This window comes from Capsicum annuum, unplaced genomic scaffold (genome assembly GCF_002878395.1).
Source record: "Capsicum annuum cultivar UCD-10X-F1 unplaced genomic scaffold, UCD10Xv1.1 ctg25619, whole genome shotgun sequence".
Lineage (NCBI taxonomy): Eukaryota > Viridiplantae > Streptophyta > Magnoliopsida > Solanales > Solanaceae > Capsicum > Capsicum annuum.
Window position 1 is genome coordinate 188 of NW_025831827.1, and position 1143 is coordinate 1330.

The following is a 1143-nucleotide window of genomic DNA, read 5'->3' on the forward strand; positions in this document are numbered from 1 at the left end:
TTTGGTTTACAATAGGGGCAAAAACACGAGAGACAACATTAGGGTAGGATCTTTCCCCTTTTAGTATAATATGATAAGATCTAATGATACGATTCATAAGATAAATTAATATTTAAACACAAATATAATATCCCAACATCACTTTTAGTACCCACTTTATAACTCACTTATTTTTATTTACTTTACAGGAAGTAAGGAATAATTTTGTATTTTTTTGAAATAGCTAGTCCCCATGCCTTAGATATGATTTTGCTATCTGCCCTTTCGCTCCTTTTGGATAAAATCCACCGGGTTTATTCTCTTTTCCACTTCCATACACTATTCTTAATATTTCTTTCGGCGTTCTGTCGAAGGCCATCGAGTACTTGTCCCCTGTAAATAATGGTATAACCACATCGACAAAAAAAAATTCAATTGAGCACTTTTAACTAAAAATCTCTTTTGTCTGTATAAATCAATATTAGTTTTATTAATATATATATATATATATATTGATATATATATGTAAGGAATACACTATATCAAAATATTTATTTGGCCACTACCTGCAAGTACATTTCCCCTTATCCTCCCTTCAGCACCTACTTTCGGTTTCACATTAGGTCCTTCATCTTTAATTCCATGGCGTCCCAGTTTGTTCCTCAGCTTTGATATTCGATTTGTGAACTCTGCTACTGTAATCCCATAGGGTTCTACCTTCTCTCTTCCTCGCTCATAAAGTAATGCTCTTAGAACAGCGTCTTGACCTGATTCGACTCCAAGTAATCCTGCAACTAGCTGCCATCCAAATTACCTGTAGGATCATTTATTAGATGATTATCCATAAATTTTTGGTTAAGAGAAAATTAGATATCTAGTAAGGATGTTAAAACAAACCTGCTAATACATATTAAACTTCAGTGATAGTGTACAAATAATATTTACATTGTCTAAGTATATAATTTTAACTCAACGAAAAAAGAGTTTTACGTTTCATACATGGCCACTACGGGTAAGTTTTCTTAAAATGTGGTTTTTACAATCATAATAATAATAATAAATATTAGTTCCAACTATTGATAAAAATGACCCTTTCATCTCAATATTATTCAATATATATAATTCAATTAAGTAACAAAATGATATGGATGCTTATACTAGTAA

The 1143-nt window shown here is 31.0% G+C and overlaps 1 protein-coding gene across 1 annotated transcript; it reads right to left on the bottom strand.

The window, feature by feature from the left end:
• Positions 1 to 223: 223 nt before the first annotated feature.
• On the bottom strand, positions 224 to 789 carry LOC107856274 (desiccation-related protein PCC13-62-like; the record flags this gene model as incomplete). Its single annotated transcript, XM_047402622.1, has 2 exons — positions 224 to 372; positions 546 to 789. Coding segments are annotated over 2 exons (393 nt in total), but the record flags the coding sequence as incomplete, so codon positions are not given.
• Between the last annotated feature and the right edge of the window lie 354 nt (positions 790 to 1143).